Below are 12,687 nucleotides of genomic sequence, written 5' to 3' on the forward strand. Positions count from 1 at the left end.
GTGTAGTAGACAACCCCAAGTATTGATCTAGGCCCATTTTGGTATATTTCATGCCACCATTTCACCGCCAAAAGCAATCAAATAAAAAAAAATTGTTCACTTTTTCAAACTTTAGGTTTCTCACTAAAATTATTTACAAACAGCTTGTGCAATTATGGCACAAATGGTTTTAAATGCTTCTCTGGGATCCCCTTTGTTCAGAAATAGCAGACATATATGGCTTTGGCGTTGCTTTTTGGTAATTAGAAGGCCGCTAAATGCTGCTGCGCATCACATGTGTATTATGGCCAGCAGTGAAGGGGTTAATTAGGTAGTTTGTAGGGAGCTTGCAGGGTTAATTTTAGCTTTAGTGTAGAGATCAGACTCCCACCTGACACATCCCACCCCCTGATCCCTCCCAAACAGCTCTCTTCCCTCCCCCACACCTCAATTGTCCCCTCCATCTTAAGTACTGGCAGAAAGTCTGCCAGTACTAAAATAAAAGGTATTAAAAAAAATATATATTTTTTTTAGCATATTTACATATGCTGCTATGTAGGGTCCCCCCTTAGCCCCCAACCTCCCTGATCCCCCCAAAATAGCTCCCTAACCCTCCTCCTCTGCCTTATTGGGGCCATCTTGGGTACTGGCAGCTGTCTGCCAGTACCCAGTATGCAAATAAAAATGTTTTCTTTTTATTATTTTTTTTTATTTGTTTCCGTAGTGTAGCTTCCCCCCCACAGTCCAATACCCCACCAGCCAAACCGATCACCAAATAAATATATTAACCCCTTTGATCCCCACTTCTAACAAAAAACTTTCTGTAGCGTAGTGGTTCCCACCCGCTCCCTCCCGTGCACGCGCCCGCCCGGCCTCCCCGTGCACGTGCGCGCGTCCGTGCGCGTCCCCCCCGGTCGTCCCCGCCCCCCTCCGCATCACAAAGGCCATCGATGGCCGCCACCCACCTCCCACACCGGCTCCCACCCACCAACGAACGTAGCCGTTAATGTCCGGTGCAGAGAGGGCGACAGAGTGGCTCTCTCTGCACCGGATGGCTAAAAATGGTTATTGCAGGATGCCTCGATATCGAGGCATCACTGCAATAACCGTAAAGCAGCTGAAAGCGAGCAGGATCGCTTCCAGCTGCTTTCCACACCGAGGACGTGCAGGGTACGTCCTCAGGCGTTAACTGCCTTTTTTTTGAGGACGTACTCTGCACGTCCTCGGTCATTAAGGGGTTAAAGGGACACTAACCCCAATTTTTTTCTTTCATGATTCAGATAGAGCGTGTAATTTTAAGCAACTTTCTAATTTACTCCTATTATCATTTTTTCTCAGTTCTCTTGCTATCTTTATTTTAAAAGCAGGAATGTAAAGCTTAGGAGTCGGCCCATTTTAGGTTCAGCCCCCTGGATAGCGCTTGCTGATTTGTGGCGAAATGTATCCACCAATAAGCAAGCACTATCTAGGGTTCTGAACCTAAAATGGGCCGGCTCCTAAGCTTTACATTCCTGCTTTTCAAATAAAGATAGCAAGAGAAAACAAAGAAAAATTGATAATAGGAGTAACTTAGACAGTTTCTTAAAATTAAACGCTCTATCCGAATCATTAAAGAAAAAAATCTGGGTTTAGTATGCCTTTAAGGACAGCTATAAAAAGGTAATAAGAGAGACTGTTAAAACAAGGCTGTATCGAACACTTGATTATCTAACAGGGTTTCCACACAGCCTTGTTTGCACAAGCTGTTTGATTGCCTGATTTATATATGTCCCTAATTGTTCTCAGCAGAGATAAATAGAAAACTAGTTCAAATTTGGCAGCGCCCATTACTTATAGAAATAAACTTCTACACTATTTAAACAATACAATTATACATAACACATCAACATATTATTCTAAAACTAATCTTTGCCTTTCAATATATGATTATTTCTAGCATGTATTTACTCTTTAATTTCCATTTAGATATTCCAACAAGTGTAGCCTTTTTCCCCTGAAAAAGGTTTACATTCATCAGAAGATACAAGAGCTCTCTTCAGTAAAGTCACCCCTTTGTTTCCATTAAAAGAGCATCATTATTATATCACATATTTTTGTGCTGTGCAGTATTCTGAAATGTCAGCAAGATAAGGTAGGTAGTTGATAGAGCCCTAATCACAGATAAGGGGCAGCACAGTGGAAAGATTTTATTTGAACAGAAAGCCTATTTTCAGGTTCACTGGAAACTATTACATAAATATTTCTTTCTGGGACCAGTGTTCCTAAACCAGAATGTTGTTTGTGTATCCTGGTGTGTCACACAGAATTAGCTCACAGTGAAAGCATCCTGAATTTCCAGTTATCTTTCTCAAGAAATACACAGAATTTTAATAAACACACACACACATATATATATTTAACAAGCAGATAATCAAAATACAATGCAAAAACACTTTTTCCCCATTTGATGATCCCCTGTATCATGTTACAGCCATAAGCCAAACATAGAATAATTTAAGTATACACTGTCAACTTGTGCACATGCTCACTAGTAGCTGGTATCTCAAAGTGGGCATATAAAAAGAATGTGCAAAATGTGATAGTTAACCCTTTGCAGGAATTAAAACACAAGGATAGTAAGTTTTTTTGTTCGCGTTGGGTAGAGCGAGTATTACAAGTTGAAAGTAACATTTTCTCATGATCACTAACCCACCGTGTGCAAAAAGCCGAACTTTGAATATCGCCACTGTGTTAACACATTCCTCTAGAGAACTCAATGGAGTGTGAAAAGTGGAACATAAACACCCTTACTTGTGCACAAACCCAATCGCGTTTTCTCAAGTGCTCTAACCAGATATGAAATATTAATATAGCAGGATATGTTCTATTTATTCTTAAATGCATATTTCAATATATATTTTATCAGACTGTTATTATTAGTGTAACTGTACTTTTACATTTATTTTTTATGTGTTTTGGGACACTTTTTGGACTCGCATAACATTTAACCAGAGATCAGAATTCACACTATTCCAATGCACGTTAAATTCAATCACACTGAAGTTAAAACGTTTACTTTAAACTTGTAATACACGCGCTACTTCCAACGCGTGCATAGACCCCCGATATACCACTCCATCGTGTGCAACAGTTAGCGCACCCCACTTAATCTAGCCCATAGTAAGAAATTGGATTATTTTGTTCTAAATAAAATACTATCCATTACTGGGAATTATACTCCTGGCCACTAGGAGGAGGCAAAGATCCCAAAATGCCTTAAAAAGCCCTCCCACCTTACTGGAAGTCTGACATATAGCCAAGCTAGAAAAGAACAAGGTAGGAACAGAACACAGGAGTAATGAAAAGGAGTTGCATACTCAAACTGCCACCAGAAAACCCCCCAATCATAATAGAAAATAATTGAGCATGGGATTGTGGACTCTCACCAAATTAAAGAAATGAAGCGCATGTACCCATGAGTGAAACACGTCAGATAAGGGGCTCACACCTTGTTGTACATGAAGGCCTGTATCCAATAAACTAATGGATATACTATGGGACTCAGCGTTTTTCTTTCCTCTCCTTAAATGAATTAATTAAAGGTGGTGAGAGTCCAAGATCCATTACTCCTGGGAACTAATACCCAAGCTGTGGAGTCCGTAAGTAATATGGGCGGGACCAGACTTATACTATTCCAAATATAATGGATGATTAGTTTTTTGGAGTTTTTTCCATGGAGGAAAAAATATTTACAGTAATATTAAATGCTCTGACCGCCACCAAGTAAGATTTATGAAAAAACTTTAATCAAGAGGCAAATAACATAGTAGCTGTCTGGCCCTTTTCTAAAACCAGAAAAAATGAATAAACAAATTAGAAAATTGTCAAAGTAGCCTGCAAAGTAGAACTTCAAAGCGCTGATCTTATGCAAATAATGGAGATGTTCCTCCTTAGAATTCTTTGGATCAGGACAAAAAGAGAGAACAACAGTCTAACGATTTATGTTCACAGAAGAAACCACATTAGGCAAAAGATCTAACTTAGTTCTCAAAACTGCCTTATCCGGTACAAACAAGATAAGTAAAAACAAGATAAGGATCCTCACCACAAAAGAGCAAACAAATCAGAAACTTGTCTAGCAGAAGAAATAGCCAAAAAACCAAAACCTGAATATCCAAAACATGCACAGGTTCAAAGAAAATGAACCTGCAAGGCTCTGAAAACCAAATGAGATTCCATGGAGGAGAAATTGGTTAATCACAGGCTTAAACAGTAGTAAAGCCTGGATAACATTCTGAATATTAAGCAATCTTCTTATTAAATAAGAGACGAAGAGCAGAGAACTGACCCTCACTAGCAAATAACTCTGTATCCAAACCACCCTGAAGAAACTGAAGAATTAAAGAAATTCTAAAAGAGTGCCAACTGAACCTATATTCCACACACCAGGAAATAAAAGCTTCCAAACATTGTGATAAATCTTACTTGTCACAGGTTTCCAGGCCTGAACCAAAATGACAGAATCAGAAAAACCTCTCTGTATAAAAAGCAAGTGTTCAATTTCCAGGCAATCCTGATGAAAAAATGGACCATGAGACAGACAGTTGTGATGCAAAAAAAAAGCCACGAAGGACAACTGGACATCTGCACCAGATATGCAAACTAAGTCCTGCGAGGTCAAGCGGGAGAAATCAGGATTACTGATGATATATACTGCTTGATCATGGCTATTATTTTGAGCCAACTGATTTATATGTTTATTATTGGAGATTTCTTGTTTAATTGTTGTCATTGGGCTTATCATAACCGGACATCTTATGCCTAACATTCAGTTTAGCTCCAAAGATACTTGCGACCGCTATACCGGTTGGTATAAATGCTATAATTCTAAAGTACATGTGCTTGATTATCCCCTGTTTACACTGTACCTACTAGGTTGCAGTCTTTTTATATTAAGCTACTATCCCCCGCATCGTCTACCTGATATATAAGCCTACCTGTTCAACTCTTCTGCAGTGTTTTTCATTTTGTTTTTCTTCACACCAGGTAGCACATTTTTTTTTTTTTTTTAGGGTTATTCAGTTGCTTAATTTTGTCTATTTAGTACTAGCCACGTTGTTTACATTTATCTTGCTTCCTGGCGGACACAAAAGTCACCCCCATCTACTAATTTATAGTACACTTGATTTCCTTGATTAAATCCAGAGACTTTTAACCGCTGATAATATAGTTTTTTTTCCTACCTATATCCCACTAATGCAAAATGATCTTAATAATATTCAATATAATAACAATAAATGATAACATGTCACATCTTAACACCTTAATCATGCCAAGTAGTTGAATTTATGTTAAAGCTATTTTCCTTTCTATTTATAAAAACGTTAGCAAGACTAGTAAAGTCAAATGCTGCTGCCTTGGGTAATTATTATCTATTACTTAATTATGGAACATATACTGCTATATAGTTTACCTGACATATTTTGCAGAGCAGTCATTTAATTTTACATTTTGTGTCCCGGTTAACAAATTTTCGCTATATATTGTTTATTAATTAGCAATATTAGATTTTAAGATTATAAGTAAAGGCTATTCTCTATACTAATGCAGCATAATTTACATAGTTTGTACTATAATTTTGTCTTTCCTTAGTATATAGGCAGTTGTCAGTCTTTATTTTAATTATTTCAACCAGTATTTAGCAAAGTTTGAGTCAATTTATGAAGTCAACTACTTGAAAGTAAGGTTAATATATGACATTATTTTGTATGTGTCTGAGGTCCATGAGTGGCCCTGTGATTGAATACCTTTGAAGGTTTATATTTTGATAGGCAAATTATCTAAATGGTGTATATTATAATTGTATTCTGTTTCTAATTGGCATTTTGTATGCACCTGACATTATCCTGTTGTATGCCTTGATTTAACCTCAATAAATATATAAATAATAAATAAAAAAACAGCAGGTAAAGAAAACATCATTTTAAATCTTTGAGCAGGATTTAAAAGGGTTAGCAGGCTTAGACCACTCTTTAGACACTATCTCTGAGATCGCATCAGAAACTGGAAATACTTTAGGAGACTTAAAAGAGGGTTTATAAAATTATATTAGAATCCTGAACCCCTAAAAGTACATAACACTTCTCTAAAAAAAGAGAACAAAGCTGTTCAAGCTTAAACAAAAAGAGGAAGATTCAGTTTCTTAAATCAGAGAGTGACTCCTTTTCACCCTCAGAAGATAAATCTCAAGAATAAGGTTAGGGAACATTCAGTTTGAAAGTAATGAAAAGGAATATATAAGACAGGCAATGAGAAAATCAAAATACAGACAATGATTTAAACATAGCAATAAATGTAGGGTAATTAAGGCAACCTTAAACCCAAATAAAGAAGCTCTTGGAAGCAATTAAATCTTACCCCCTTACCAAAGGCTTAAGCAAACTTCCGGAGCTTTAAATATCAATACAATATTGGAAGAGCGCTAACCCGATGAAAGGCCGAATATACAGACGTACACAAGAGACTAAGCGCATGCTAAAAAAAACAGACACGTTAACGTGCAATAGGACACCTACTCGACGAGTGTATAAAAATAAAAGTGTGAAAAATCTGATGTCCAAGAAAGAGAAAAAGGGGCAAACAATCTGACACGTGCTAACAAAAAATAAGCATGCACTAACATTACTTAATGCACCTCACTCCTAAAGGGTGAAATAAGGTACTTATATGCCCAAGCCTAAAATGCCTGACATAACGGTCCCCAAGCTATGATATACCCATAAGTGAGTACCTACTAATAGCCTACAGGCTAATCGGTTGCCAATAACAACCCCCACACTTACCTGATAGGCACCCAGCTACTAGATTTACTATAAGCAGAAGAAACTGCTTCCAGATTATAGCCAATCCAGTGCTGTACAAGTGACAGCAGAGGATATAAATATATAGAATAGCACACTGAACCAACAGGAGGAGGCTAGGGACCGGTCCCCTGCAATGTTTTTGTGCCACTACCCATACACCAAAGACATCCCTCTGTCCAGTCAGTAGCTCTCTGAGAGAAAACTGGGCCTCAAATTGGTCTAAGCACCCTTCTAACAAACACCTGGAGCCCCTTCCTTCTTCACCTTCCTCCTGTGAAGGCAAAGACAAGACTAGTTTACAGTAAGGTAGAAGAGGTTTTAAGGGCTCTGGGAGTTTTGAGACCTTGGCCTCCTCCTTATGTCAAGGAGTATAATTCCCAGGAGTACTGGATCATGGACTCTCACAAACTTTATAAAATAAATTGCTTTTTTATCCTTTTTTCTTCCTTTTAGAGATAAAGCCCTGTGGCTCCCTAAAACACCAATATCCCCAACACACCAATATCCCTAAAAATTGACAGTCCCAGGAATGATCTTTTATGTTTACACTTGTAGGTCCATTTAATCCGAAAAAGATATTATGTTAAATAACTCAATGGTACTGTAGATTTCAAATGCAAATATCTAGGGTTTTTAAAAATAAATAAAAATAAATAAAGCTTGGGACACACAGATGTTAGCTGTTGATAATATCTCAGATGCAAACGAATATCCAAAACACATCACCTACCTTTCTAATGGGTAAGTCCTTGACAAAATCCATTACAGCCTGTCTGTCGTGTGGAATTCTGTACTGTCCATTAGGCTTATTTTTATCACTGCAAACTTTGGCCAATAACATGTTTGGAGCAATGCCTAAATGCAAAACAAAACACATTGAATACAATGATGATAAACTTAATGCACTGGTTGCCTAATTGCTATTGATTTATTGGTTCAGGGAAAGATGCAAGTTCATCTTCATTGCCATTCTGAGCTCAAAGGAGCATTTATTCAGTCAGTACGCTCCCTCTAGTCAATGACACATCAAATACCATGAACATTAAACACAGACTAGAATTCTAATTCAAAGACTGCACAAGAGCTTTAAATGTACTATAATTATAAAATAACAGAAAATGAAATAACAAATATTTTTAACTTTTTATTTGGATTTGCTTTTGTTTCATTGATGTAGTAAAGTATAACAAATGCAGCTCCGTTTTGTCTCAGTTTTTCCGTAAAATTTAACATTTCCCCATTCATTAAACAAAGGTTGTCAATATCAAGTGAAACACATTTTCATCTTTATGAGGGCAACACAATTGCAGGGAATGATTTATGTGCACATATGTAAATGACCATTTCTGCAAAGTGTTATTTATTAAATAAACAGATGACACTTGCAAACAATATTTTAAAGCGTACATGTCGTGAGTCCAACTGGTTTTATTTGATAATTTAATAAAATGTAGTAAAATATATATTATTCAAAAAACACATTGTTTGACGCTGACAAAAGTCAATCAAATCATTATGTGATATTGCCATTTATATAAAAAATCCTCTTCACATGTAAATGTTTATAACATAATTTATGTAAGAACTTACCTGATAAATTAATTTCTTTCATATTAGAAAGAGTCCATGAGCTAGTGACGTATTGGATATAGAATCCTAACAAGAGGGGCAAAGTTTCCCAAACCTCAAAATGCCTATAAATACACCCCTCACCACACCCACAATCCAGTTTAACGAATAGCCAAGTAGTGGGATGATAGAAAAAGAAGAAAAAACATCAAAAAAGGAACTGGAAATATAATTGTGCTTTATACAAAAAAACATAACCACCATAAAAAGGGTGGGTCTCATGGACTCTTGCCAATATGAAAGAAATGAATTTATCAGGTAAGTTCTTACATAAATTATGTTTTCTTTCATATAATTGGCAAGAGTCCATGCGCTAGTGACGTATGGGATAGTAATACCCAAGATGTGGTACTCCACAGAAGAGTCACTAGAGAGGGAGGGATAAAAATAAAAACTGCCATTTTCCGCTGAAAAAATTAAATCCACATCCAAAAAAATACGTTTTTCTCATAATTGAAAAGAAAAAACTTAAAACATAAGCAGGGGAATCAAACTGAAACAGCTGCCTGAAGAACTTTTCTACCAAAAACTGCTTCCGAAGAGGCAAATACATAAAAAACGGTAGAATTTAGTAAATGTATGCAAAGAAGACAGAGTTGCTGCTCTGCAAATCTGATTAACTAAAGACTCATTCTTAAAAGTCCACGAAGTGGAGACTGATCTAGTAGAATGAGCTGTGATTCTCTGAGGAGGAGCCTGACCAGACTCCAAAAATGCCTGATGAATCAAAAGCTTTAACCAAGATGCCAAGGAAATGGCAGAAGCTTTCTGACCTTTCCTAGAACCAGAAAAGACAACAAATAGACTAGAAGTCTTCCTGAAATCTTTAGTAGCTTCAACATAATATTTCAAAGCTCTTACAACATCCAGAGAATGTAAGGATCTCTCCAAAGAATTCTTAGGATTAGGACATAAAGAGGAAACAACAATTTCCCTATTAATGTTGCTAGAATTCACAACTTTAGGTAAAAATTTAAATGAAGTCCGCAAAACTGCTTTATCCTGAGGGAAAAATCAGAAAAGGAGATTCACAAGAAAGAGCAGATAATTCAGAAACTCTTCTAGCAGAAGAGATAGACAAAAGGAACAACACTTTCCAAGAAAGTAGTTTAATATCCAAAGAATGCATAGGCACAAAAGGAGGAGCCTGTAAAGCCTTCAAAGCCAAATTAAGACTCCAAGGAGGAGAGATTGATTTAATGACAGGCTTGATACGGACTAAAGCCTGTACAAAACAGTGAATATCAGGAAGCTTAGCAATCTTTCTGTGAAAAAAAACAGAAAGAGCAGAGAGTTGTCCCTTCAAGGAACTTGCAGACAAACCTTTATCCAAACCATCCTGAAGAAACTGTAAAATTCTAGGAATTCTAAAAGAATGCCAAGAGAATTTATGAGAAATATAAGTCTTCCAAACTCAATAATAAATCTTCCTAGAAACAAATTTACAAGCCTGTAACATAGTATCAATCACTGAGTCAGCGAAACCTCTATGACTAAGCACTAAGCGTTCAATTTTCATGATTTCAGATTCTGATGGAAAAACGGTCCTTGAGACAGAGGCCTAGGTTGGCAACTGAACATCCGGACAAGATCTGCATACTAGAACCTGTGAGGCCATGCTGGTGCTACCAGAAACACAAATGATTGTTCCATGATGATCTTGGAGATCACTCTTGGAAGAACTACTAGAGGTGGGAAGATATAAGCAGGTTGGTAAAACCAAGGAACTGCTAACACATCCACCGACTCCGCCTGAGGATCCCTGGACCTGGACAAGTACCTGGGAAGTTTCTTGTTTAGATGGGAAGCCATCAGATCTATTTCTGGAAGACCCCACATCTGAACAATCTGAAAAAACACATCTGGATGGAGAGACCACTCCTCTGGATGTAAAGTCTGACGGCTGAGATAATCCGCTTCCCAATTGTCTACACCTGGGATATGTACCGCAGAAATTAGACAAGAGCTGGATCCTGCACAAGAGAGAATCCGAGATACTTCTTTCATAGCTAGGGGACTGCGAGTCCCACCCTGATTGACATATGCCCCAGTTGTGATAATGTCTGTCTGAAAACAAATTAATGGTTCTCTCTTCAACAGAGGCCAAACCTGAAGAGCCCTGAAAATAGCACAGAGTTCTAAAATATTGATTGGTAACCTCGCCTCTTGAGATTTCCAAACCCCTTGTGCTGTCAGAGATCCCGAGACAGCTCCCCAACCTGAAAGACTTGCATCTATTGTGATTACAATCCAGGTTGGACGAACAAAAGAAGCCCCTTGAACTATACAATGGTGATCTAACCACCAAGTCAGAGAGAGTCGAACATTGGGATTTAAGGATATCAATTGTGATATCCTTGTATAATCCCTGCACCACTGATTCAACATACAAAGCTGAAGAAGTCTCATATGAAAATGAGCAAAGGGGATCTCGTCCGATGCTGCAGTCATGAGACTTAAAACTACCACGCACATAGCCACTGAAGGGAATGATTGAGACTGAATGTTTCGACAAGCTGAAACCAATTTCATTTGTCTCTTGTCTGTTAGAGACAGAGTCATGGACACTGAATCTATCTGGAAACCTTAAAAGGTGACCCTTGTCTGAGGAATCAAGGAACTTTTCGATAAATTGATCCTCCAACCATGTCTTTGAAAAAACAACACTAGTTGATTTGTGTGAGATTCGGCAGAATGTAAAGACTGAGCTAGTATCAAGATATCGTCCAAATAAGGAAACACCTTAGAACCCTGTTCTCTGATTACAGAGAGTAGGGCACCGAGAATATATGAAAAAATTCTTGGAGCTGTCGCTAGGCGAAATGGAAGAACGACAAATTGGTAATGCTTGTCTAGAAAAGAGAATCTCAGAAACCGATAGTGGTCTGGATGAATCGGAATATGAAGATATGCATCCTGTAAGTCTATCGTGGATATATAATGACCTTGCTGAACAAAAGGCAGAATAGTCCTTATAATCACCATTTTGAAAGTTGGCACTCTTACAAAACTATTCAAAATTTTCAGAACCAGAACTGGCCTGAATGAATTTTCTTTCTTTGGGACAATGAATAGATTTGAATAAAAAACCAGACCCTGTTCCTGAAAACGGAACTGGTATGATTACCCCTGAAAGCTCTAGATCTGAAACACATTTCAGAAAAGCCTGAGCCTTCACTGGATTTGCTGGAATGTGTGAGAGAAAAAATCTTCTTACAGGAGGTCTTACTCTGAATCATATTCGATACCCTTCAGAGACAATACTCGGAATCCACTGATTTTGGACAGAATCTGCCCAAATGTTTTGGAAAAAATATAATCTGCCCATCAGCTGAGCTGGAAAGAGGGCCGCACCTTCATGCAGACTTGGGGGCTGGCTTTGATTTCTTAAAAGGCTTGGATTTATTCCAACTTGAAGGTTTCTAATTTGAACCAGATTCTTTGGGGGAAGGATTGGGTTTCTGTTCCTTATTCTGTCGAAAAAAACAAAAACGATTAGAAGCTTTAGATTTACCCTTAGATCTTTTATCCTGAGGCAAAAAAACTCCCTCCCCCCCAGTGACAGTTGAAATAATTGAATTGAACTGAGAACCAAATAAATTGTTACCTTGGAAAGAAAGAGATAGTAATCTAGACTTAGATACCATGTCAGCATTCCAATATTTGAGCCACAAAGCTCTTCTAGCTAAAATAGCTAAAGACATAGATTTAACATTGATTTTGATTATATCAAAATTAGCATCACAGATAAAATGATTAGCATGTTGAAGCAAGCAAACAATGCTAGACAAATCAGGATCTGTTTCCTGTTGCGCTAAGCTTTCCAACAAAAAAGTTGATGCAGCTGCAACATCAGCCATAGATATAGCAGGCCTAAGAATATAGCGAGAAAATAAATAAGCTTTCCTTAGATAAGATTCAAGTTTCCTATCTAAAGGATCCTTAAAATAAGTACTATCTTCCATAGGAATAGTAGTACGTTTGGCAAGAGTAGAAATAGCCCCTTAAATTTTTGGGATTTTTCCCCAAAACTCCAATCTAGCTGCTGGCAAAGGATACGACTTTTTAAACCTAGAAGAAGGAATAAAAGAAGTACCAGGCCTATCCCATTCCATTGAAATCTCAGAAATAGTATCAGGAACTGGAAAATCCTCTGGAGTAACCACAGGAGGTTTATAAACAGAATTTAAACGTTTACTTGTTTTAGTATTAAGAGGACTAGATTCCTCAATATCCA

The 12,687-nt window shown here is 37.5% G+C and overlaps 1 protein-coding gene across 4 annotated transcripts in view; it reads right to left on the reverse strand.

Annotated features, from left to right (window-relative positions):
- The window catches only part of POLK (DNA polymerase kappa), a 399,961-nt gene that overhangs the window by 114,043 nt on the left and 273,231 nt on the right, over positions 1-12,687 (reverse strand). For all 4 annotated transcript variants that reach the window (XM_053701396.1, XM_053701394.1, XM_053701393.1 and 1 more), the window contains exon 8: positions 7,552-7,676. In XM_053701396.1, coding sequence (XP_053557371.1) covers positions 7,552-7,676 — 125 coding nt within the window. The remainder of the gene's footprint in view (positions 1-7,551; positions 7,677-12,687) is intronic.

Source organism: Bombina bombina, chromosome 2 (assembly GCF_027579735.1).
Source record: "Bombina bombina isolate aBomBom1 chromosome 2, aBomBom1.pri, whole genome shotgun sequence".
In the NCBI taxonomy this organism is placed as follows: Eukaryota; Metazoa; Chordata; class Amphibia; order Anura; family Bombinatoridae; genus Bombina; species Bombina bombina.